Source organism: Rhinatrema bivittatum, chromosome 2 (genome assembly GCF_901001135.1).
Source record: "Rhinatrema bivittatum chromosome 2, aRhiBiv1.1, whole genome shotgun sequence".
NCBI classification, from domain to species: Eukaryota; Metazoa; Chordata; class Amphibia; order Gymnophiona; family Rhinatrematidae; genus Rhinatrema; species Rhinatrema bivittatum.
Window position 1 is genome coordinate 18,290,575 of NC_042616.1, and position 22,285 is coordinate 18,312,859.

A 22,285-nucleotide genomic window follows, 5' to 3' on the forward strand; every position below is an offset into this window, starting at 1 on the left:
GTAAACAGATACGATGTGTGCAAACGGTTATTGGTATATAACAACCTTTAAATAAATAAATAAATAAATAAATAAATAAATAAATAAAATCTTGGCAATACCTCTGCTTCCAATGCAATGGCAAACATTACCAATACAAAGTCCTTCCTTTCGGACTATCAGCAGCTCCCAGGGTTTTCACGAAATGTATGGCTGTGGTGGTGGTGGCCCACTTAAGGAAAAAGGGAATCAAAGTATTTCCTTATCTAGACGACTGGCTCATAGTCGCATCAGACCCACAGATATTACAAATTCATCTCGAATTATCGAATGCCTCCAACAATTAGGCCTCGTCATAAATTACGAAATATCCAAACTCAAGCCCTCTCAGACTCTTCAGTTCATAGGAGCGCAACTAGTTACCACCAAGAACAGAGCATACCTTCCACAAGAAAGGAAACTTCTTTTCCGAACGCTTCTATCCCAACCACTATCTACACCAAGACCGTCAGCTCGTCTAGTACTCACGGTTCTAGGACCCATGGCAGCGGCCATTCACACCGTACCAAACACACGCCTTCACGTGCGCAGACTACAGTGGGGGTCTAAAGTCTCAGTGGTCTCAGCTAAGGCGACTGGCCTGTCTTGCTTCTGGTATTTGTAATTGGACAGGGAACTGCTGAGCAGTATCTTGGGTACGTAATCCAATAGTTAATACCGTTCGCCTGTACCCCATCCCCCATGCTGAATTCTCCTGATCACCTAAAGCTGGATAGCCTTGCGCAATGACTTCCAGTTGAAATGCCGGCCAACCCCTGAATTGTTGAGCCATGATTTAGGGCTTAACTCTACCCTTTACTAAGTACCTAGGGTTTTTAAGAAAAAGAGCTCCTTTTAAATTTCCTCTGATTGAGTACTGAGTGGTCCCATCTGGGGTGCCAAACTGTCTCGGTCCTTGCTTCGATCGGTATTTCTAAGGGAGAATAGTCATTAATGGATTGCCTGTTAAAAGTGACTCTCCTGGCCTTAGAGACATCAGGTCACATAAGTTAACACATTAGAGCTCCTAAGAGTTAAGGCATCGATTGAGCTCGGTTAATTATGAAATCAGCGCCACTCGTATATATATACACTCAGTCAGAGACATATTCTCAAAAGAAGAATATATTTTTATTTCACATGAGAAAAGTATACAATTAAATTCAATTGATACATTTAATTAAGTCAAATCAATTCAAACAAATTCAGACCAAGTCTGTTTCAATCAAATTAATGCAGATCAAGTCATTTGATACAAAAAGATGACATTCAAAGTGATTGCTTACCAAGAGTTAAAATTCTTTTTTGCCAAAGCCTGGGTCGTGCCATGATCAGAATAGGACAGCAGCAGCCCCTAATATCTTGAATGTACAGTATATATACCTTCTTACTGTATACGTTTAACACTTTACAATTAGCATGTAATTGGCTAACAGCAATCCTTTAATCTCATGTACAAGAAAATATTGCTTATAAACTTCTAAATGTACAAGAAAATATTGTTTATAAAATACAGATACACTACATCAAGACAACTGTGTGCTTTGATCTAGTATAGTAATTCCATCTAATTAACAAAAGAGCACTTGATTTTACTTTGCTTTTATTTATTTATATCTATATATCTGAGCAGTGCTGTGCTATTTTTTTTTCAGGTCAAAAATGATTCAGAACAATTTAAAATAATTCTGAATGGGTCAGAGTATATTGGTTTTCATACCTTTTAAACATTTTTTTTTTAAAGGTAAAAGGAGAATCAAGTACCATGTCACCAGGGCGCTGGATGCTCTATGCTCATCACCCGCATCGCCTCCTACCAATTACATATAACCCAATAGAACCGGAGCATGTGGAAAGGGGGCCAGGAGCTATTGGAGCACCTGCCACAACAGCAACAGGATGCATTCTCTGCGGCAGCACAACGGGACAACACGAGGCGAGGTGCACCCGTCACGTTTGTGAGACAGCGGCGAGAGGAGCTGCCGTGAGCATTGGTGCCTGCGGGACGGCCTGGCTCCACGCCTCAGACCTCTGGCCAGAAATCCAGGAGAAGCTGGCTGACCTGCCCTGCATGGGAGAGCATCTTTTCGGGGACAAGGTCAAGGATGCCTTAGCTATCAGATAGCGCTTCTGATCCGCCAAACCTCCATCAGGAAGTCCTCGCGACAAGGCTCGAGGAAATCCTTCTATCGTCAAAGGAAGCATTACTCTCCAGCCTCGTGGGCTCTCACACCCCGCGCTGGCTCCAGCGGTCATTCCTGCCAGCAGTGGACTCCCAGGCCTCAGCCAGCCCCTAGCAGAAACCTGGCATGGGGTGTTGACTGGGAGTGAGGGAGAATGAGTCAACTCACCATCTCCCTGGCATCTTGCCCTCCAGTTAGGGGCAGGCTGCTTCGCCTGCCCCCAACTGGAAGGGGGAGTGTGGCACATGTGGACGACCTCCACTTGCTGAGTCGGTGGATGGCTCGGAAAACTCTATACCAGATAAACTTCCTGGAGCTTCAGGCGATTCGTTATGTTCTTTGGGCATTTCGAGAGCGCTTGTCCCACAAGGCAGTCCTGATTCGGACAGATAATCACGTGGCAATGTGGTACATCAACAAGCAGGGAGGCACGGGGTTGTTCCTCCTCTGTCAGGAGGCAGTACAGATTTGGTCCTGGGCTCAGTCGCAGGGCATGTTCCTGAGAGCAATGTATCTAGCCGGAGCAATGAACGTGGTGGCAGACCGTCTTGAGCCTTATGGTTCAACCACACGAGTGGTCACTGAATCCGGCAGAGGCAGCCTGGATTTTCAGCCAGTGGGGAAACTCCAAACGTGGATCTCTTTGCCTTCCCCTGCAACTGCAAGGTGAGCAAATTCTGCGCCCTGGTCAGGGTGGACAGACTTCCAGCACAGGACGCCTTTGCCCAGCACTGGGGCTCAGGTCTCCTGTATGCGATCCTCCTCTTCCGCTGGTCATGAAGACTCTCTTGAAGCTCCAAGCAAGACTGGAGAATCATGATTCTCATGGCCCCGTACTGGCCTAGACAGGTCTGGTTCCCACTCCTTCGGGACCTGTCGGCCAGAGAGCCTATCAGTCTGGGGACCGCACCCAATCTGATAGCGCAGGACCAGGGCACACTGCGCCATCCAAACCTCCGAGTGCTAGCCTTGATGGCCTGGAAGTTGAGCGCTTAAGTCTTGCAGCCCCTGGACCTCTCTGATGATGTTCTCAGGTGCTGGTAGCTTCCAGGATGCCTTCCACCAGGAAGTCTTATCGACTGAAGTGGAGGAGGTTCTCAGTTTGGTGTGAGGGTCATGGCTTAGATCCATTAATCTGCCCCACTCCAAAAGTTCTACACTGGGGTAAATGAAATCACCCCTTATTACTGTGCTGCCGAGTTTGGTTAGCTTCCCTAATTTCTTTTAGCATTTCATTGTCTGTTAGTTCATTCTGGCCAGGTGGACGGTAATAGACCCCCATTAATATTTTATTCCCCTTGTCACCTGGAAATTCTACCCATAAAGATTCAACGTTGCATTTTGTTTCCTGCAGAACTTTTATCCTGTTTGACTCAATGCTCTCTTTCACATATAGTGCCACCCTTCTACCGATTTGATCCATCCTATCATTTCTATATAATTTGTACCCTGCTATCACAGTGTCCCATTGGTTATCCTCCTTCCACAAGGTCTCTGAGATGCCAGTTATATCTACCTCTTCATCCAGTGCTAAACACTCTAACTCTCCCATTTTATTGTTTTAGACTTTTAGCATTTGTATGTAGACATTTCAAAATATGTTTCTTGTTTGTATTAAGAACCTGCTCATCAGTTGAAAGGGGTAATTTGGAATCTTTCTGCATGTTACTTAAAGGCACCTGATCACCTTTGGCATTTATTGCACCCTCTCTACTGGGATGCCCTATTTCCCCTGCTCTCTCTACATCATTCCGTACCATATGCTTATCAGCAACTATCGGCTTTCCCCCATCATCTAGTTTAAAAGCTGTACTATCTCCTTTTTAAAGGGTAGCGGTAGCAGTCTGGTTCCACCCTGGTTAAGGTGGAGCCCATCCCTTCCCCAAAATGAAGCCCAGTTCATTCAGAGCATTTAAATATTTTACCATTGTGCATTCTTACATAGCTAGTAAAACTAGATTGAACATTAAATATTCTGAATATAATAAAGTTTCAAAGTGTTTCTCTTTCCTAAGGGTCATTTCATGTGATCACAGATTACTTTTCTGATTGAAATATTTCTCACATTCAGAACATTCATATGGTTTTTCACCACTGTGAGTTCAAGCATGCCTTGTAAGACCAGATCTATGATTGAAACATTTATGACACTGACAACTTTAAATTGTTTTAATTTCCTGTGGGTCATTTCAAGTGATTGCAGATTGCTTTTCTAAAAGAAACATTTATCACGTTCAGAATATTTAGATGGTTTCTCACATATGCAGATTAGCTGATATGTTGCTAGTGGAGATTTGCACTTGAAACACATCACATATAAAATGGTTTCCCACCAGTGTGAATTCTTCCATGTTGTATTAACTGGAAATTCTGACTGTAACAATTATATTGAGATCATTGAAATAGTTTTAGACCTTGTATGGATTTTTTTTTTAAGGCTAGTAAAATCAAATTTCAGATTGAAACAATCACATTCAGAACAATGTAATGGTTTCTTACCAGTTTGAATTCCTTCATATTGTAGAAAAAGACAATTAGGACTAGCATTTAACACATTTAGAATATTTAAATGGATTTACTACAATGTGCATTTTTGATGTAATAGTAATAGAAATTTGTATTTGAAGATTTTATCCAATTCAGAACATGTAGAATCCTTCATGCCTTGGGAAACCAAATGTATAAAAACATTTATCACATTGAGAACATTTAAATGTTTTCTCAACAGTGTGAATATTTTTGTGCTTGATTGGATTTCAAACAAATATTTATTCACATTCAGCACCTTTAAATGGCTTAAATCCAGTGTGGATTCTTTAACTCTACACTAGCATGACATCACACATTCAACTTTTATCACATTCAAAACATTTAAACTTTCTCGTTCCATGGGTCATTTCATGCATTAGCTGATTTGTTTTAGACAGAAATATGTATCACATTCAGAACTGTTAAAAGTTTCTCAGTGTGAGTTCGATGTTGTATAAATTCCAACCAAAGCATTTATCAAGTTCAGAACATTGATATGTTTTCTGTCCTATGTAGATTATTTCAAGCCAAGAAAAATCAAATTTCCGATTGAAACTTATCACATTTAGAATATTTAAATGGTTTCTTCCAGCATGAGTTCTTTCATATTATAAAAGTAATTGTAACTGAAGCATTTATCACAACATTGATGGTTTCTGTTCCAGGTAGATTCTTTCATGTCTTGTAATATCAGATTCAACCTGAACAATTGATCACATTTGAACATTTAAACGGTTTCTCACTCCTGTGGATTCCTTCATGTTTTGCAAGACCATATAGCCTACTGAAACCTTTATCACATTGAGCACATTTAAATGGTTTTTCACCAGTGTGAATTCTTTTGTGCTGGTTAAGAAGACATTTCAACCGGAAACATTTATGACATTCAGAACATTTAAATGGCTTCATGCCAGTGTGGATTCTTTGATGTTTTGCTAGTGTATATTTGAATTTGAAGCTTTTATCACATTCAGAACATTTAAAGGGCTTCACTGCATTGTGGATTCTTTGATGTGTCGCTAGTGTAGATTTACAATTGAAACTTTTATCACATACAGAACAGTTAAATGGTTTTTCACCAGTGTGAAGTCTTCTATGTTGTAATAAAAGATAATTGTGACTGAAGCTTTTATCACATTCAGAACATTTAAATGGCTTCACTGCATTGTGGTTTCTTTCATGCCTGCCAAGACTAGATTTCAAATTGAAACATTTATCACATTCAGAACATTTAAATGGTTTCTCACCAGTGTGAATTCTTTCATGTTGTAATAAACGGTAATTGTCACGGAAGCATTTATCACATTCAGAACATTTAAATGGCATCATTCCAGAGTGGATTCTTTCATGCCTTTTTACATCAGATTTCAGCTTGAAACATTTAGCACATTCAGAACATTTAAATGGTTTCTCACCAGTGTGAATTCTTCTATGTTGTATTAACTGGAAATTCTGATCAAAACATTTTTTACATTCAGAGCATTGATATGGTTTCTGTCCCGTGTGGATTTTTGCATGATTTCTAAGGCTAGATTTCATATTGAAACCTTTATCGCATCCAGGACATTTAAATGGTTTCTCACCAGTGTGAATTCTTTCATGTTGTAATAAACGGTAATTGTGACTGAAGCATTTATCACATTCAGAACATTTAAATGGCATCACGCCAGAGTGGATTCTTTGATGTATCGCTATTGCAGATTTACAAGTGTAGCTTTTATCACATTCAGAACATTTAAATGGTTTCTCTTTCCAGTGCGTCATTTTGTGCAACAGCAAATTATTTTTCTGAGTGAAACATTTCTCACATTCAGAACACTGAAATGGTTTCTCACCTGTATGGATTCTTTCATGCGTTTTAAAATGAGATTTCTGATTGAAACTTTTATTACATTGAGAACATTTAAATGGTTTCTCACCAGTGTGAATTCTTTTATGCTGGCTAAGATTAGATTTCAAACTGAAACATTTATCACATTCAAAACAATGATGTGGTTTTTCTTTGCCTAGGGTTATGTCATACAATAGCAGATCGCTTAGGTGCAAATTTTGATTTTTCCTCTCATCGAAACTTTTCCCACATTTTTTGCATAGAAATGGTGTTCTGAGTGGGTGGGATTTCTGGTGCAATATTAAATCTGATTTCTTACCAAAGGTTTTTCCACAGGTGTCACACAGATTGTTCTCTTTCCCCTGTCTCTGGTGAAGATCAGAAGTCATTTGATCACAGTGTGTCTCTGCTCTCAGCTGTCTCTGATGCCCAAGGATGTCTGTGAGCTCCCTGTCATTTCTCTCAGATTCAGTGACTCTATCCAATGAGTCTCCTGCAGGGTCTCGCGGTTTCCTCTCTGATTCTTGCTGACTATTCCTTACCTTTCTCCTCTCAGTCCCCTGGGAAACATTCGCACAGGCATTTCCTAATTCTCTTGTGATCAGTCCTATTTCCATAGTATATTCTTCTCGATTCTCCTCCTTTTTTATATTCTGTGTGATCTTATCACTTGCTGGTGATAAAAAAAAAAAAAAAAAGACATTAATCATGTATTAGTGAATATGCAAATGTTTCTGGCTTTCTGATCCTATAATCACTTATCTGGAATTGTCACACAGTGATAAATTGCACATTTCTGACCAATCGCTGGTGACCATGAAAATCTATTAATGATGTGCAGCCTGCACCAAAAGCCCTATGAGATAAGACTTGACCTACATATGATCACACTAGGGGGCTGATCAAGAACATTTGGTTTAGAACTGTATGCTGAAACAACGTCCAGTTTCTTAAAGCACAAGTTAATATTTGTTTTTACTCTTGCTTCAGTAAGCTAATGATATGGTAATGCATTGGGAGTTAAAAATTAGTGCTGACTGGAAAATGTGCAAACAAAACAGAATTAAAATATATGCTCAGCACATAATGAATGCACTTTTTAAACTTGGAGGACCAGGGATCTCTCAGCCTATTTAGTATTTCTTATATCCCACATATATCTACTTGTGCTCAACATGGAGCACAGAAAAGAACAGAATGTGCACAATGCATTGCAAATAAAACTCTTAGATAAAACATGAGCCCCACCAACTCAATGCAGGGCTATCGAACTAAGCGCCTCATGGAAACACAATGTCTTCATCTTCTTGCTGAGGGCCTTCACATTTATCTCAGCAGGCACTTCTGCTGGCAAACTGTTCCTGATTTTGGTGCAGGAAATCCATCTTCTGCCCATAGACTGACACTAGGGTTGGAAACTTTACTCCATCTCTACCAGGAGTAAAATTTCCAGCGCTAAGAAAACCTGAGTTAAACCAGCGCCCCTCTCTGCATTTGTAACAGTTAATGCCGTCATTTGCATGTCTTTTCCATGTGAAGGCACTAAGCAGCCTGCAGTTTTAAATGCAAGGTTTGCAAACAAAAAATGCATGAAGAGTAACATTTGTGCACATAAAACCTGAATACAGTTGAAGGTAAAACCATGTTCTCTGCTGAATGCACTATTTCATCGCCTTGTAAAGGGAGGAGAGATGAAGCGGGGGGGAGAAACGATAGAATCATTTAAATATTTGAAAGGTATTAATAATGCACAAGAAGAAAACCTTTTGGAATGGAAAAGAAGTTGTAGAGCTAAGGTTCATGATAGAAACCTCCGAGCAACAACATCAGGAGATATTTATTCACAGACCGGCTGATGCAAATGGACACACAAAAAATGGGTGCTCCTATTGAGGATTTGGGTTATTTACTGCTTTAAGAAAACTGCACCATGTTGACTAGTAACTGGAATAAAAAGGCCTGAAGAGAAAAAAAAATTCAGCCCAGAGACAGAACAACTAAGGCTGGGAACAGCATGAGTGTGCAGAGTGAATTCCTGATAAGAAAGGTGCCAAGAAAGCTACAAGAAACAAAGGAAGTACTGAGTAAGCAGAATATATGATGTCTGAGATGCACATGAAGGAAAATTACCAGCAAACGTAGGGGATGAGAAGGGGGGGAAGCATATGTGAGCCATGTTTAACAGTGTATAAAAGACCAAGGCAAATTTCAAACAATGAGTAAACTGGCATTGCTCAGAAAACCAGTACTTTCTGTAAGCTGGGCTCCGTTTACTTCCTTAAGGAAACACAATCTTGGTTTCCTTAGTTTCCTCTACTTTAACTTTGTATGCATGCATGAAAAACAATCCTGCCAGCTCTTATAAGATCTCTAAGCTACTTAATAAATGTTATGTTTTGAAACTGAAAGTCTGTTTCATCACTGGCTACCTCTGGGGAGGAAACCGGGCGGGGTAAGTCTCAAGGTTTTAATACTATTGAGGGCCCGTTTTCCTAACGCACATGCAGCCACGTCCTCTGTGTGCCTGATGTAGTATGCAAATGAGATTGAAATCAGAACGGTGAAAAAAAAAAAAAAGGCATCCTGAGGGAGAAATGTGTGTTTCTGGCACTATGGAGTTTATTGCATCAGGCGTCTAAAGTGGGTGTTTGTAACAAACGCGTGCTTATATTTGGTTATACTGCCAAAGTTTATTGATATGTCGACTCAATTTAGAAAACTCATTTTGAAATTTATAGGTGGACCCCAAAGTAGTGCCAGAAGCCTGCAGGCTATGTAAAGGGCTCCTTTTGTACTCAACAGTGAAGACTGGTGCTGGGCTCCTGCTGTTTTAAGGATAATTGATTCTTACCTGCTAATTTCAGTCCAAATGCATAGGTTTGCTCCCCGACCAGCAGATGGAGAAAGAGAAGAAACGTTTTACTGACACGGCACTACGTATGCTAGCATTGCCACTTGCAGTCCCCCGAGTATGACCTGTACCCAAGCCAAGATGAGATTAACTAACCAACGACCCCCTCAGCAGGAAAAAAGGTGAACCCTCAACTCGATAAGGGAGCCTGAAACTCCTAACTGTACAACTACTTCTTATTAATACTCAGACTTGAGCAATCTTTCATGACAACAAAAGAAAAGTTGGGGCACTGGTCGGTGGTATTCCAGGAATGAAAATTAGTGGGTAAGAATTAATTTTCCTTTCCTGTTCATACCCCAGATCAGTCCAGACGCATGGGATGTATCCAAGTTCCCCTATCCTGGGCGGGACCCCAAAAAACCCACTCACAGGACACTCTCCTCAAAGCCAGCAGAGTCTGGCACCCAAATATTTCAATGGTAATGCTTTGTGAAAGTGTGTAGTGAAGACCAAGTCACTGCTCTACGAGTTTCCAATGGGAAAACCATCGGCTAATCAGCCTAAGATGCCACCTGTACCCTGGTAGAATGGGCCTCCAAACCCCCCTCCCACCTCTAACCACTAGGCTACTCCTCCACTCCTCCTTTAACCATCGCGCAATGGTCACCTTGGAAGCCTTGAACGCACCACAAAACAGCACAAAGAAGCGATCAGACCGACAGAAACTGTTGCTGATCTTCAAAATTGCAAGAGCACCCGCCACACCGCCAACAAATGCGGCTCCCACGCATGCGGCCTCAAAATATCCAAATTTCAAAAGACAGGAAGATCTATCGTTTGACTGAGGTGAATAAAAAGGACACTCCCTTTGGCAAAAATTAAGGTACGCCCCCCCCCCCCAGGACATCCCCCTCCACTAAAATCTGTCTGAGGGGATCCCTTCAAAACAATGCCTGAAGTTCCAAAATCTTTTTAGTGGAACAAATTGCCACCAGAAAAAAACTATATTCAGTGTAAGATCCCTGCCGCAGAGGCTCAGACAGAGGACCATAGAGAACCCTCAACACTAAGTTATGGTTTCATGAAGGAAACACCTGCCGCATTGGTGGACAATGCTTCTCGCCCTTCAAAAAACAAACAGACTACATCCGGATGCAAAGCCAGAGACATCCCCCAGTACTTTCCCTCAAAAAAACCAGCCCAGGGCTGCCACCTGAACCCACAATGAATTGACAGCTAGCCCTTTTGGTAGCCCAGCTTGCAGAAAGGCTAACATACCAGACACCGATGCCTGAAGGTGGAATTCCTTCCCCCCCGACACCAAGTCTCAAACTTCTTCCACACATGTTCATAAGCCATAGCAATGGAGGGCTTTCAAGACTGTAATGAGGTCGAATGAGGAACTATTCGTAGGAGGTCAAACGTCAAGCCTCAAGACAAAGATGAGCTGCCTGGTCCAAAAAAACTGGACCTTGACGGAGCCAATGCAGCAGATGGCAGTCTTAGGGTCCGGCCACCGCCAGATTTACCAGATTCGTGAACCAGAGATGGCTCGGCCATGCTGGAGCTACCAGAGCCCCCTACCCTGGGTGAGTCCTCGTATGCTTTAGCACTCTCCCCCCCCAGGCTCCATGGAGGAAATACCGAGCATAATCCCGTGATGCCATAGAAAAACCAGAGCGTCAAACCCTAGGGCGCCTCGCTCCTTCCTGCGACTGAAGAATTGGTGTGCCTTGGCAATCTGCTTGGAGGCCATCAAGTCCAGATGAGGAATTCCCCATCTGGACTGAAGGAGACCCGCTGCCCCCTTCCACAAGCTTTCATTGCAGCTGAGGAAGTCTACATGAATGGTCTCTACTCTGGCTACCTGGGACCAGGCATTGTTCTGCCCAGCAAAAACAGCTCCTGGGCCTCTTAAGATACCATTTGGATGTTAAAAGCCACCGTCGCATTGTCTGACAGAACTCTCACCACTCAACCACACAAATGTGGAAGAAAAAAAAAGAGCCATACTTGGTGAACCGTTTGTTTCCAAATGACTAATGGAGCATGAAGTGTCTTCCACCTACCACTCACCCTGCGCAGTTTTGTCCCTGGCAGATGGCTCCCCCCCCAGCCCTTCAGGCTGGCATCAGTAGTCACTGCTACCCACTCCGGGATTTCCAACTCCACTCCCATCTCCAGATGTGCTTGGGAAAGCCACCAGGAGAGACTGGTCCTGGATTCCCCCCTTTTTAAGGTTAGCTGAAGCTGAAAACTCCCCTGACTGGGAATTCCAGCAGGACAGACGTGCCCTGTGCAGAGGTCAGGACAGAAGCGCCCTCTGCAGCTGTTGGATTTGTGGCCCCTTGGAACGGGGTGGAGTTGGCACTACCTGCAGAGAGGAGCCCTGCAGGTCCCCACTGGATGAGGCAGTAATGGCGGAAGGTTAGTACCAGGGTCCTAATGATGTCCTGCCAACTGAGAGTCGTGAGCTCAGCGCAGTGCCTTCTCACGGAGCCACTGAGGAACAACTGTCTTTCCTGGTGGGATTGGCACAGCGGCTGCCACCACGATCCTTTTCGGAGTGGTTCTAGAGAATCCTCTGTGTCAACGAAGTTGGGACAGGGCATCAGCCCACTGTTTTTCCTCTGAACGTAGTTCAAAGTCAAATCTGTTGAAAAACAGAGACCAACAGGCTTGCCACAGAGATTTAGTCACGGAGCCTGTGACAAATATTCCAGGTTCACGTGGCCCTGGATAGATGTTCACTGCATACTTAGCACCTTCCAATAAGTGCCGCCATTCTTCAAGTGCCAGCTCGATAGCCAGCAGCTCACGATCACCAATTGTATTGTTGTTTTCAGCTCACGGAAAGCTTTTTGGAGAAACAGGAGCACGTCACAAGGGTTTCTTTGTTATTGTGCTGTAAGAGGACAGGCCCTACCCCAAGGGTAGAAGCAACTACCTCTAGTATGTTCTTTTTATGTTATTCGGGGGGGTCAGTACGAACTCCAAGTTTAGCTTGCAGACTACCTTGGTACACACTACGGAAACACCCTGCCGTTCTGCGTCTAAGTCAAGAAACATGGATTCCATCGGATTAGATGATGGGAACAGGTGCATCCCCTCTGCCAGGCTGGAAGCACTTCTTCGTCCTTGAAAACATAAGGCCCGCAAATTACCTTCCAGTTCAAAGGACCTAAATCCAGAGTCCTCCCACAATTGACCTACAAAAATCTAACCTTGTTGTACCCAATCCCGAAATACCCCGCAAAAAAAAAAAAAAAAAAAAAAAGTCAGGGAAAGAGGTGACCACTTTTCGTTAGCAATGCCCGACCTCACGCCATACCCCCTAGAATATGAGCTATTATAGGACTACGCCAGCAAATTGATCGCATCAAAAATGAAGTGGGCAGGAGAAAAGGAAAAGCATGAAGTCCCAGGACCCTTACCAACACCCTCTCCCAGGATGTCCATGCTGTGCCCCTCTCCCACCTTCAACCAGGACTTCAGGCACCGTAGACTGGAAGACTGATAACGGTACCAAAGATCTGGAAGTGCCGGACCACCTTGGTCTGTTGTTGACCATAAAGTACCGAGTTTTATTCTGGAAGGTCGGTATTGCCATACAAATTTAGTTATCCTACCGTGCAATGCGTCAAAACCCTGTCACAGGGACCTTACAAGGCAGACGCAAAAAAAAAAAAGAATGTTCACTTTAATCAGGTTTATCCAACCCACCCACGATCTCGTCAACTCATCCCACTGCGCCAAGTCAGCCTTAACTACAGCAATAACAGGCGAGTAATTAGCCACAAATAAATCGGTGGCAGAGGAACAATCTTTATCCCGAGACAGAGGAACTCTGCCCTGGCAACTTGAAAGCGGGACTGGGCACAGGGCAAATGCTTACCGGGCCCTAACATGGACCCCGGTAAGGCCCCAAACTGCCTGAGGACATCCACGGGGGCCGGGCCAGATGACGAGGGATCCGCAATGTGTAGCAGCACGAAATTTTGTGCTTGAGCCCCCCTCCCACAGACCTAGCTTTCCGAATGGCCTCTTCCAGTGGCTCTAGAGCTAGATCACATAACAAGGGAGCCAGAGAGCGCATCTGTCTTGTACCTCATTGAATATCAAAGAAGGGAGAACGTTGTTAATGAGCAACCTGGCTCTCAGTTTAAGCTAAAGCACTTGTATTCAAGCTATAAACCTCTTGGGCCACCCAACACGCTCTAATGTACCAAATAAATATGCCCAGTATACCCTGTCAAAGGTTTTATCAGTATCCAGAGAGATCATCATCCCAGATAATCCCGCCGGGCCCACAGTCTGCAGAATGCAAAAATGCCGTATATAGCCTTCCTTTTATAAAGCCAGTTTGATCTTTATGTATCAATAATGGCATGCAGCTCAGTCTCGAAAAATGTAATATTTTTGCCAGAATCTTTTTTTTTTTTTTATTTTAATCAGTTTTATTAGTAAAGCAGAAGAAGCATGAAAAATAAACAGTATGAACTATTGATACAAACAAATATGTGCTTCTACATATACAAACAAATATGTGCTTCTACATTGCCAGAATCTTTATATTTGAATTTATTAAAGAAATTGATCGGTAAGAGCTACACTCTGTGCTATTCTGACTTTGCTTATGTATCAGTGAAATGGTGGCATCCGCCAGAGCACCGTGACAGAATCCCTTCCTGTCCTGGAGAAATAAGAGTTAATTCCCCACAAAATGTTTTATAAAAATCTCTCTGATACCATCCGGACCAGGGCATTTCCCCTTTGGGAAGAGCAGCCACAGCAACTTGAAGTTCCAGAGCAGTGACAAGAGTAGATAACTGCTCTATCCGGTGGATCAAGTGAGACGAGAAAAGTCCCAATCACCTTTATATATCTTTGCGACCCAGTGCAGAGTATAACTCAGCAAAACTGTTGTACAAATGCTGCTCAATATCATTCAACAAGAGTGCTGCAACCTACCTCTCCCATCTAGAAGCTATTAAAGCACCTCCTGTCCATTTTTTAAACCACGCATGCCAAAAAACGCTCCGGCCTTATTCCCATGTTCATAATATTTTAGGCATGTAAATTTAATGGCCCTTTCTATTCCCCAATTTCCAGAGTTTGTAAGCCCTGCTCTGACCTTTTACAGGTCATGCAGGGTTTTAGATTAACAATTTTGCTTATGTTTAGCTTCCAGCACTTTAATCTTAGTTTCTAAAGCTACTTGCAGCGCCTTGTACTTCTTATTTGATTTGGCTAAAGTATGCAATTTTTGGCCCTCAAGCACACTTTCAGAGCTTCCCGCCTCTGCTTCTGGGGTGGAGTTCTACCCACTCAGCTACAATGTCAGCAACCAGCTCTTCAAATAATCTGTTGCCAAGGAAAGAGGAGTTCAAACATCGCCTGCGTTCTTGTGATTGGAAAGTCATACGGGATGATGATCAGAGAGGCAACTGGGCAATATAACCACTTTACTGACCAAAGCACTCAGCGCAGCTGTACACAAGCAATAATGAATCTTGCTGTACGTTTTACGTCTAGGAGAATAAGGGGTTGTGAATTCTCCAGACATCAGAGAGTTGAAATGAACCTACCCAATGACTTGTACCCAGGATTTAAGTGGATTGCTCCCCGGGAGGTTGCAGTCCGATCTAACTGTGAATCCAGGCTACCATTCCAGTCTCCTCTTTGAACAATGGTTCGGTGCCAAGAGCTATCAGCCTGTCTATGAAACATTCACTGCTAGGAGAGTCAGGACCATATACATTAACCAGGGTAAAGGAGAACTGGTTAATACTGCAGCATCAAATGTAAAATCTACTCTCGGGGGTCAGGTTATAGCACAGACCCCCCTCACTCCTGGAGTTATAAGAAGCAGAGTAGAGTCGTCTCACCCAGCCATAGCACATTTTCTTGTGTTGGGTTTGAGAAAGGTGAGTTTCCCCGCTATAGCACAACCGCTGCTCTACTTCTTTTTCCATATTGTGGCATTCTCTCGCTTAATGGGGGGGGAGGTAATACCTTGTGCATTTAGGAAAAGATTAATTAATCTGTAACCTCACCGCCACGATTAAATAACCCTAATATTTCAGGACTGCTCAAAAAGACCACATCAACAAGCGGGTCTGTATCCTTCCCATACAGATATGGCTTAGCTCCCCCTGCCTGAGCGACACTCCTCCACGCAATCACCCAGACAAAACAGAGTTGTGGGGCATGCGTTTTATTATTTTTTTTTTGTTTAAACCAACACTCCCCTCTAAAAAGCTCTGAAACTTAACCCCCCACCCCCCCAAACTCTCTCTCACATCAGCCCCAGTGGTATCAGCCCATCCCAACTAAGGTCCCAGCTAAACCAAAACCAACTATGGGCAGGCACCTTCAATGACTGCCAGCAGCTCCCTGGGGACCCAGGGGGATTCAACCACCCTGTGACCTCTATCTTACAATGACACGCCTCACTCCATGCCCCCTCCAACCCACCCTGCCCCTATATCCCCACCCTCCTACATCTGTGGGAAAACAAGCTTGGAAAGGGGCTGAATTAACAGCCAAACAGTTAAAGGTAAGGAGAAAAATCAATAGACATTATCTGTACTCAACATAAAAGGAGGAGAGCTGATAAATTTGTGTCCATCACCCTCCAATCCTGAAGCACACAAAAAAAAAAAAAAAATGTGACCTCGAGGAGAAGCCAATGATTAAAAAGAAAAACATCCAAACTTTCCAAACTATTGCCCGCTTACTCCCAGCCGCAGAGGACCGTGAGGGTCACTTACTGCTTATCAACAAAGGCGGCGCTGCAAGACGCTTGCGGCTGCTGCTGCCGCTCCTGCTCTCCTAGCGAATGCCACAGCGCCGAGCATCGGGTGACCGTTATCCGAAATTGTCCTGCCACTGGCCGACCTTATGAACGGTGACTTCCAAGGCCCTCAGCAAAACTGGCTTGTATAACGTGTGTCCTGTGGGTCACCCCAAACTTGAAATAATGAGAAAAAAAAAGTCCCACATAATGCTCGAGGTGAAGAACAAACCGTACAAGCAAAAAAAACCCAAAAAACCAGGAAAACATCTCGAGAAGAGACTTCCAACTGCATTAACTTTCACATCCGCTCCTGCTAATAAGACTGCGATCTTTGTCTGAGCACCAGAGAGACTCAGTATGCGGCTCACGAGGGGAGGATTTCTTAATGTCTGCAACCAAGTTTCCAATGGTTTTGACATCGGGAGATAGAAACATAGAAATGACGGCAGAAAAGGACCAACCCGGTCTGCCCAGCAAGCTTATGCCAGTATCTGCTGCACTGTGCAGGTCACCCTCATGCTTAACAGACCACAAACGTCAGGGCCCTCGGATGCTGTTTGAATCCAATTTCCCTTAAGCGATGCCGTGAAAGCAGAGAGCAGTGCTGGAGTTGCACCAAAAGTATCAGGCATGGTGATTATTTGCTTATTTGTTCTCCAACTGTAAACATTGGGGGGCCCTTGCTGATTGCTGTCTGAACCCTGTTCTTTTCTCATTGCCGCAGAAGCAGAGAGCAATGATGGGGGTTGCTTTAGGAGAATCAAGACTTGTTGGTTAAGGGTAGCAGCTGCCGCACCAGCAAGTTACCCCCATGCACTCCTTTCTTCATTCCCATCCTCCAGCCTTCAGGGATCCACGGTGCTTATCCCATGCCCCTTTGAATTCCTTCACTTTCAGTTTCCCCAGCTCTTCCCATACGTTCTCGTCTGTAAACGGAGCTGCATCTACCCCGATCCCATCCACCGTCTTGTCAACCAGCAGCAATCCTTCTCCTGGGTCGTCTTTGGTGAACACCGAACTGAAGTATTTGTTTAATATTTCTGCCATTTCTTCATCTCTCTCCTCTCATTGATCCTTGCCACCTTTCAATTACACAACACCACCTCAGGCCTTCCTTGTTTCTCTGATGTGTCACCTCGCTCTACCTCTTTGGCAATCCTTTCTTCTGCTTTCCTGATTTTGTTTTCTTCGTTCCCTTCAGCATCCCCAGAGATTCTTCCCTGGGTTCCTCTCTTTGGGATCCTTTATACGTCCTGAACGCTGTTCTTTTTGTCTTTGCAGCCACCTCCTCAGAGAACCAGATCAGTTTCTTATTCCTCTTACTCTTGTTTACTTTTCTAACACAGAGATTTACTGCCATTGTCATTGCTCCTTTTAACTTGGCCCACTGTGGTTCCACCTCACCCATTTCCTCCCCAGCCTTCGAGTTCTCCCTCCAGGTACTTCCCCATTTGGACAAAGTCTGTATTTTTGAAGTTCTTCGTGGGACTTCTCTCCTTCCCGGCTGCGATGTTGAACCATACCGTCTGTGGGTCACTGGTGCTCAGGTGAGGCCCTATCTAGACATTATTCCCATTTGTGAGCACTGGGTCGAGCGTCACTCCTTCCCTCGTGGGTTCCAGTACCGTTTGTTGAAGCAGAGCCCCCTGCAGGGCATCCACTATCTCTCTACGTCTTGCAGATTCTGCACTAGGGATGCTCTAATCCACATCCGGCAGATTAAAATCTCCCACAATCACCACTTCTCCCTTCTTTCCCACCTTCTGGATGTCTTCGCCCAGATCTCTGTCCAGTTCTTCTGTTTGATTCTGAGGCCTGCAGTCCACACCCCTGTAAGTGGAAGCTCCGTCTTCTTTTTATAAAAGACAGTCTGTAATGCTTCTTCCCTACCCCATGTCCCTTGAAATTCAGTTGCTTGGACCGCCCTGTCCTTCCTTAACAAGTTATAGTCTGGGATGGCCGGATCCCAATCATGAGACTCAGCTGAACCATTAGGGCCTGCAGGTCTGGAATTTTATTGCCCAGGCTACAAGCACTTTGTGGCCATAGATTTCCAGTTTTTCTCCCCTGATTTGCTGCTCCTTCCTTGTCAACTCTTCTTCTCCTTCGCTTAAGTGGGGCATATTGAGTTGATTGATTCTCCTCTTACTTCTTGTATTGCTTGGGGGTGACACTCCAATTTTGTTGGCCACTTTCTGCCTCCCCCATCCTCTAGTTTAACAAAACTGAGACTATCATAATGCCTTTTTATAGATCCCACTGTATGATTGCACCTTGTCCCATCTCAAAAAAAAAAAACGACATAAGAGTCATTGGAAAGGTACGGAGAATGGTGACAAAAACCAGTGTGGGGATGGAAGCTCCCTTGTGGAGAAAAGTTAAACAGATTAGGGCTTTATAGCTTAGAAAAAAGATGACAGAGGGGATACGACTTGAGATTTATAAAACCACGAGTGTGGTGGAACAGAGAGGAGTAGGCCTTGGGGGTCACACTCCATGAAACTAGCAACTGACAGAGTTAAACAAGTCAAAGGAAGTATTTTTTTCACTCTGCACCCAATCAAGCTATGGTGTCTGTTGCCGGAGGACGTGGTCAACATAGTGGAGTTCAAAAGAGGATTGGACAAGTTCCTGAAGCAAAAGACTAGAAACAGTTATTAATCAGGCAGACTTAGGAAAGTCAGCACTTATCCCTAGGAGGGAGATACAAGAAACAGATTGACTATTGGGGATCTGCCAACTTCTTGTGACCTGGTCTGGCCAGTGTCAACAGGATGCTGGAGTCAGTGAACCTTGGTCTGATCCAGCCCGGCCCTTCTTATGTTCTTATCTTTTTGGAAGCTCACCTGCAAGTGTCCTCCGGTGAGATATCGAAATATATGGAAATTCTCCTTATCTCAGCAGAAACAGGGGACACATTTCAGACTGACTGGCAGGGCTCAAGCAAAAAGATCCAAACAACCAACCTCAGGTACAAGAACAGACACAGAGCAATGCTGGTGCTGGAGCAGAGTCAGGAGAAAAGTCACAAATGACCTGCAGTAAATCAGGCCCCTGGGTCTGCTAAAAATGCAGATAATGCAATCCTTACCTACGGAGCTCAGGGTCTCGTAATTCTCCTTCATCACCTCCCAGTAAAGCTCCTTCTGCCCTTCATCTAAATACCCCCACTCCTCCTGGGAGAAATAGACAGCGATGTCCTCAAACGTCACCGGCACCTGAAACACAAACCAGAAACACTCAGGGACACGTGGAGGGGCTCAGCGTGCATTAGATCTCAGCTGGATTTATTCTCCTAACGTTTTATCATGGAACAGAGGATGCCAGCTTCCCTCTCCCCTGGGAGCTGCCATCTTTTATTTATGTGATTTATATTCCACCTTTCAGAACTTCAAAGTAGATCACATTCAGGCGTTTCCCTTTCCCCAGAGGGCTCACAATCTAAGGGGGTCGTTTACTAATCTGCAGAATTTTCCCAGAGAGAGAAAAACACCGTGAGCCATGGAAAATACCACGGGGGCTTCCACCGCTGCAGTACTGGGTCCCGAATCGGTGGAAACTGTCTGAGATTTTCCCATGTGCATTATTTGGGGTAAAATATCATGTGATACTACAATGATAGCTATTCACATCCCCTGCCCCCCTCCTGCCAGTCTCCTACCTGCTGAGCAGAAAGCCCTGCAGCCATTCTCCTGCCCCTTCTCCAGAGCAGGATTTCCAGCCCCGGCTCCCTCCCTGCACGGTCCCTGGGGTGGGGGATGGGATCAGTCCCAGGCTGCATCCCCTGCCCCCCCTCCTACCTGCTGAGCAGAAAGCCCTGCAGCCATTCTCCTGCCCCTTCTCCAGAGCAGGATTTCCAGCCCCGGCTCCCTCCCTGCACGGTCCCTGGGGTGGGGGATGGGATCAGTCCCAGGCTGCATCCCCTGCCCCCCTCCTACCTGCTGAGCAGAAAGCCCTGCAGCCATTCTCCTGCCCCTTCTCCAGAGCAGGATTTCCAGCCCCGGCTCCCTCCCTGCACGGTCCCTGGGGTGGTGGCAGCTTTGGGCCGTGCAGGGTGAAGGCTCTCAGCTTCTCTCCAGCGTTACCAGGTCTCAGCACTGCCCTGCACAACAAGCCCCGCCCCCTTCCAGCAGGAAATGACATCGCCAAAAAGGGAAAAGGAAGTAAAAGCTGCCGTTGCTGGAGGAAAGGAGCGTTTGAGATGGACGCTGGGAAATGTAGTTCTGTATTGGCTTGTCCTCAGGTGCTGGGGATTGTGGGAAGTGTAGTCCTGGGGAGGGGGTTCCTGATCGTCTCACTTCCCTCTTGCAGGTCCGTACAGATTTTTTTCGGTGCTGTCCTGAAAATAGTGGGAGGGTTAAAATATTCCGAAATGTCCTGATTTTTAGCCCTCCTGCTGCAGGTTAGCATCTGATCCTCCCCTTCAATCACACAATATCGTTAGGGACATTGGTTATCAGTATTTATTTTATTTTTTTTTCTGGGAATGGATCAGTTTTTATTACAGCAAACAAAAAAATGGGTGAACAAAAAACACTCGGGGTTTTTTTTCCCCCACTGATTTTCTCCCATTTATGTTCTTGTTGTAATAAACCCTGATGCATTCCCAGGAGAAACAAAATAAAACTGAAAATGAAGGTCAGTGACTATAGTAAGGGCTTTGGTTGCTACTGCGCCCCGCCCAGCCCATGGCTTTCCTCCCGGTTGGCAGCCTCCGATGCAGGGAGGAGATGAGCGCAGCCCTGAGGCGGGTCCGAGCCCAAGCCCGCCTGATGGTCACGACAGGAGGCTCTGAAGGGGGAGGCCCGGGAATGACCTGGGAACATCTTTATTCACAGAGGGGTAGATTTTCAGAGCCCTGCTCGCCTAAATCCGCCCAAAACCGGGCGGATTTAGGCGAGCAGGGCCCTGCGCGCCGGGAAGCCTATTTTACATAGGCCTCCCGGCGCGCGCAGAGCCCCGGGACTCGCGTAAGTCCCGGGGTTCTCGGAGGGGGGCGTGTCGGGGGCGTGTCGGGGGGCGGGCCCGGTCGTCGCGGCGTTCCGGGGGCGTGTCGGCAGCGTTTTGGGGGCGGGTACGGGGCGTGGCTACGGCCCGGGGGCGTGGCCGCGCCCTCCGTACCCGCCCCCAGGTCGCGGCCCGGCGGGCAGCAGGCCCGCTGGCGCGCGGGGATTTACGTCTCCCTCCGGGAGGCGTAAATCCCCCGACAAAGGTAAGGGGGGGGGGTGTAGACAGGGCCGGGCGGGTGGGTTAGGTAGGGGAAGGGAGGGGAAGGTGAGGGGAGGGCAAAGGAAAGTTCCCTCCAAGGCCGCTCCGATTTCGGAGCGGCCTTGGAGGGAACGGGGGGAGGCAGCGCGGCTCGGCGCGCGCAGGCTATACAAAATCGATAGCCTTGCGCGCGCCGATCCAGGATTTTAGTGGATACGCGCGGCTCCGCGCGTATCTACTAAAATCCAGCGTACTTTTGCTTGAGTCTGATGCGCAAGCAAAAGTAGGCTGATCGCGCTTCTTTTAAAATCTACCCCAGAGGCAGGGAAGAACCTTGCAGACGAGGTGACAGAGGAGACACAATTCCGCCGATACAGTACACAGAGCGCACTGTTAACCCTTGATTGGACGCGCATTTTCGACGCGCTAGCGTTACCCCTTATTCAGTAAGGGGTAGATTTTAAGAGGCGCGCGAACAGCCTACTTTTGCTTGCGCATCAGACTCAAGCAAAAGTACGCTGGATTTTAGTAGATACGCGCGGAGCCGCGCGTATCCACTAAAATCCTGGATCGGCGCGCGCAAGGCTATCGATTTTGTATAGCCTGCGCGCGCCGAGCCGCGCTGCCTCCCCCCGTTCCCTCCAAGGCCGCTCCGAAATCGGAGCGGCCTCGGAGGGAACTTTCCTTTGCCCTCCCCTCACCTTACCCTCCCTTCCCCTACCTAACCCACCCACCCGGCCCTGTCTACACCCCCCCCTTACCGTTGTCGGGGGATTTACGCCTCCCGGAGGGAGACGTAAATCCCCGCGCGCCAGCGGGCCTGCTGCGCGCCGGGCCGCGGCCTGGGGGCGGGTACGGAGGGC

The 22,285-nt window shown here is 45.7% G+C and overlaps 1 protein-coding gene across 1 annotated transcript; it reads right to left on the reverse strand.

Moving 5' to 3' along the window:
- Positions 1-3,803: 3,803 nt before the first annotated feature.
- LOC115083612 (gastrula zinc finger protein XlCGF26.1-like) lies at positions 3,804-20,443 on the reverse strand. Its single transcript, XM_029587533.1, has 3 exons — positions 20,153-20,443; positions 19,306-19,432; positions 3,804-7,234 (listed from the first exon to the last, which is right to left on the reverse strand). The coding sequence occupies exons 1-3, from the start codon at positions 20,177-20,179 to the stop codon at positions 5,427-5,429; spliced, it is 1,962 nt and encodes a 653-aa protein (XP_029443393.1). The 5' UTR covers positions 20,180-20,443; the 3' UTR covers positions 3,804-5,426.
- Between the last annotated feature and the right edge of the window lie 1,842 nt (positions 20,444-22,285).

Coding starts and splice junctions, on each gene's coding strand:
- LOC115083612 (XM_029587533.1), bottom strand. CDS start 20,179: ATGGCTGCAGGGCTTTCTGCTCAGCAG. Junction 19,433..20,152: donor CAGGGCTTTCTGCTCAGCAG/GTAGGAGGGGGG, acceptor TTTGTGTTTCAG/GTGCCGGTGACGTTTGAGGA. Junction 7,235..19,305: donor CGAGACCCTGAGCTCCGTAG/GTAAGGATTGCA, acceptor TTTTATCACCAG/CAAGTGATAAGATCACACAG.